We start from the raw sequence: 3200 nt of genomic DNA, 5'->3' as shown, positions 1-3200 counted from the left end.
CTTCAGCTCATTTTTTTTTTTTTTTTTTTTTTTTTTTTTTTTTTTTGAGACGGAGTTTCACTCTTGTTGCCCAGGCTGGAGTGCAATGGCGCGACCTCGGCTCACCACAACCTCCGCCTCCTGGGTTCAGGCAATTCTCCTGCCTCAGCCTCCTGAGTAGCTGGGATTACAGGCACGCACCACCATGCCCAGCTGACTTTTTGTATTTTTAGTAGAGTCGGGGTTTCACCATGTTGACCAGGATGGTCTCGATCTCTTGACCTCGTGATCCACCCGCCTCGGCCTCCCAAAGTGCTGGGATTACAGGCTTGAGCCACCGCGCCCGGCCGCTTCAGCTCATTTTCTACATTTTTAAAACCTTGTGGAGAAAACCTCAATGAAATCATCAACAAGAACTACAACTAAATATTGTTAAATTAGCAAAAGGCTTTCCTTATATAGATTACATCTATGAAGGCAAAAGGTGACAGTAAAAACAGTAAGATTCATACGCATAAGATTATACATGGCTATTCATTTGTGAAACAGACACATATTGAAGATAGGTCTCAAAGATATCTTAACTATCCCTATTTTATAAACATACTAACTGATGTGGCTTTATTTTATAAATCAAAACCATCCTTACAGTGGATTTAAACAAGATATTTTTTTTAGTAATGGGAAAATGCAATTAATATGGAGGTGATAGTCACTAAGAACTGCTGAATGGCAGAACATTATTTGCTCTAGCTTTATGTTCCGGCTTGTCTATATTGCTTGAACTTCAATTTGTCTTTATATTAAGAGAAGAAATTTCAACAGATTCAGGTTTGAGATATCCTCAAATGGTCATGTATTTCTGTCTCAAATCTCTTTCTTAATACCATCCATGTGAGATTCCTTCAACCACTTGAAGATCCAATTTCCCAATTAGTATTCTTTTCCACACTTAATCCAGTTCCTAAAGATTCTTTAAGAACCTTTAAGAATCTTAGCCAGATACATTGGCTCACTCCTGTAATCTCAGCCTTTGGGAGGCGGAGGTGGGCGGATCACCTGAAGTCAGGAGTTCAAGACCAGCCTGGCCAACATGGTGAAACCCTCTCTCTACTAAAAATAAAATTAGCTGGGTGTGGTGGCAGACACCTGTAATCCCAGTTACTTGGGAGGCTGAGGCAGGAGAATTGCTTGAACCCATGAGGCGGAGGTTGCAGTGAGTCAAGATCACGACGTTGCACTCCAGCCTGGGTGATGTGCGAAACTCCGTGTCAAAAAAATAGAAAGAATCCTAAAATATATAATAAAAGATTGGCCCTAAGTAAAGAGCACTTTCAAAAGATGGGTTTCAGAAATCATAAACTTGGACATATGCCATATACATTGTAACATGCTGTGCTTAAATGTTTTCCATAAATCCAATGCGGAATTTAAAATTTCAGTTTACTGTAGTTACCATAAAGCTGATGTTCTGGCACAAGTGAGCCCCTGCAGTTTACCACTGCTGAGGAGAGTAGTAAATCCCTTAACCTGTGAGTGTGGTGAATCTGTAACATTACTCTCTCTTCTTTCTCCCTCACACACACACCCACACCTTCTCTAAGATTCCTTATAGCTGGTATCTCATGGAAAAACAACAATTTATCATTAGAGACAAAATAATAGTGATCTTTGCAATACTAACAGCTACAGTTTAAATGACAGCACAGAATTATGCTGAAAATGGGCATTTCTAATAATTGCATTATGATAAGTTCTTTGGACTTGACAACTTCACATTCTTCTCTTCCTTTAATGTATTTTATCTGGTCTTTTCTATGGTCTTTTGAAGGATAATTTTCATCAATAGCCAACTTTGGGTATTTCTTTTAAGTATCAAATATGATAGTTTGAAAAAAGGGTAAATAAGCTATAACTAAGAAAATCTTAAGGATAACATTTTGGCTTACCAATTTTTAACCACTTACCTTTCAGAACTTGTTTCTTACCAAGAAGTTTACAGGTATGATACATATATTACACGTATATAATCTGGCATGTGTTATATACATATGTATATGGTATCTTTCAGTGATTCAAACTGGATTTTTACTCTTTAATCGTTTAATTGTTTTGTTTTCAATATTCTTGGGGATTAGAGAGGGGAAGCTATTAACATTGCATAATAGATGATGAAACCAGGAAAATTAAGTACTTGTCCATGGCGCCAGTATCAATAACAACATAAAAGCTCTACTCCGGATCTCCCCAAATGCCCCTGTGGTCTAAAAGGCTTGGTGATACAACCGAGTCCCTGAAGTGGCTGCCCTCCTCTTTCCACCCCCCCACACCCCCCGCCCCCCCCTCTGTCCTGCCCATACTCCCAGGGTCACCTCCCATCTCTCCTCCCTAACGCCTCTCTTCAAGCACTAATTGGCTCCTTCTGCTCACTAAGAATCATATATTTCACATATTTGTTTTTTGCCTGGAGAAAGGCAGCAAACTTTAAAAACGTCCCTGCAGAAGTAGTTAAGTGCATAGTATTTTCTATAAAAAGGCATTCGATAAATATTTGAACTGCCTGTAGAGTTTCAACCTGTTTTTTTGAGATATAAGTATCTTAAATATCACAGAGCACTGTGATTCATTTTTATATTTTATTGCTTTGAATGCTCAAACTATGGGAAATCTTTGGTAAAAATAAAGACAATAAAATCTTCACAATAACTTTACACAAAGCATTGCACAAAAATGTTCTTCAAAATACACATGAAATAAGAATGTTCACAATCCTCAGTGAGGAAATTAACTGTACAATATTCATAGTTCATTTTAAAACAAAATCTTCTCATAAATATTTAAAATACTTCCTAAGTTCTCACATATTAACATTTGTATTTCAATCAGTATGTTGTTCTTTAAAGTATTTATATTAAATAAAAATCAATAGAAGTTTTTTTCTGTTGCTTACCACAGCATAAGTCCCGTCCTCCCCAATTCTGCTTATTTCACATAAAACTAGAGGGAGGTAACCAAAATAAAAATCAGTGTGGTTCTCATTCAAGCCCTCTGTGGAAAAGAGGAAAATGTTTCATGTCTATTATTACACAGACATTTTTTCTGGTGGTTTATTTGTGCAGTCTCAAACTTGACCAGCTTTAAGTTGATCTAAATGAGTTCTCAGCTCAGGACACAGTTCAATTAGCAGCAGTTCCATCAGCACCTGAACCAAGAAAGAAGGA

The 3200-nt window shown here is 37.4% G+C and overlaps 1 protein-coding gene across 3 annotated transcripts in view; it reads right to left on the bottom strand.

Moving 5' to 3' along the window:
• Nucleotides 1-2340: 2340 nt before the first annotated feature.
• The window catches only part of SNX25 (sorting nexin 25), a 148318-nt gene continuing 147458 nt past the window's right edge, over nt 2341-3200 (bottom strand). For 2 of the 3 annotated variants that reach the window (XM_074396708.1, XM_039468409.2), the window contains one exon: nt 2341-3181. In XM_074396708.1, the coding sequence (XP_074252809.1) occupies nt 3101-3181 (81 nt within the window). In that variant the 3' untranslated portion in view covers nt 2341-3100. The remainder of the gene's footprint in view (nt 3182-3200) is intronic. The other variant, XM_074396705.1, reaches the window with a different exon arrangement.

Source organism: Saimiri boliviensis, chromosome 3 (assembly GCF_048565385.1).
Source record: "Saimiri boliviensis isolate mSaiBol1 chromosome 3, mSaiBol1.pri, whole genome shotgun sequence".
Classification (NCBI taxonomy): Eukaryota; Metazoa; Chordata; class Mammalia; order Primates; family Cebidae; genus Saimiri; species Saimiri boliviensis.
This window is presented reverse-complemented; position numbering and strand designations above follow the sequence as displayed.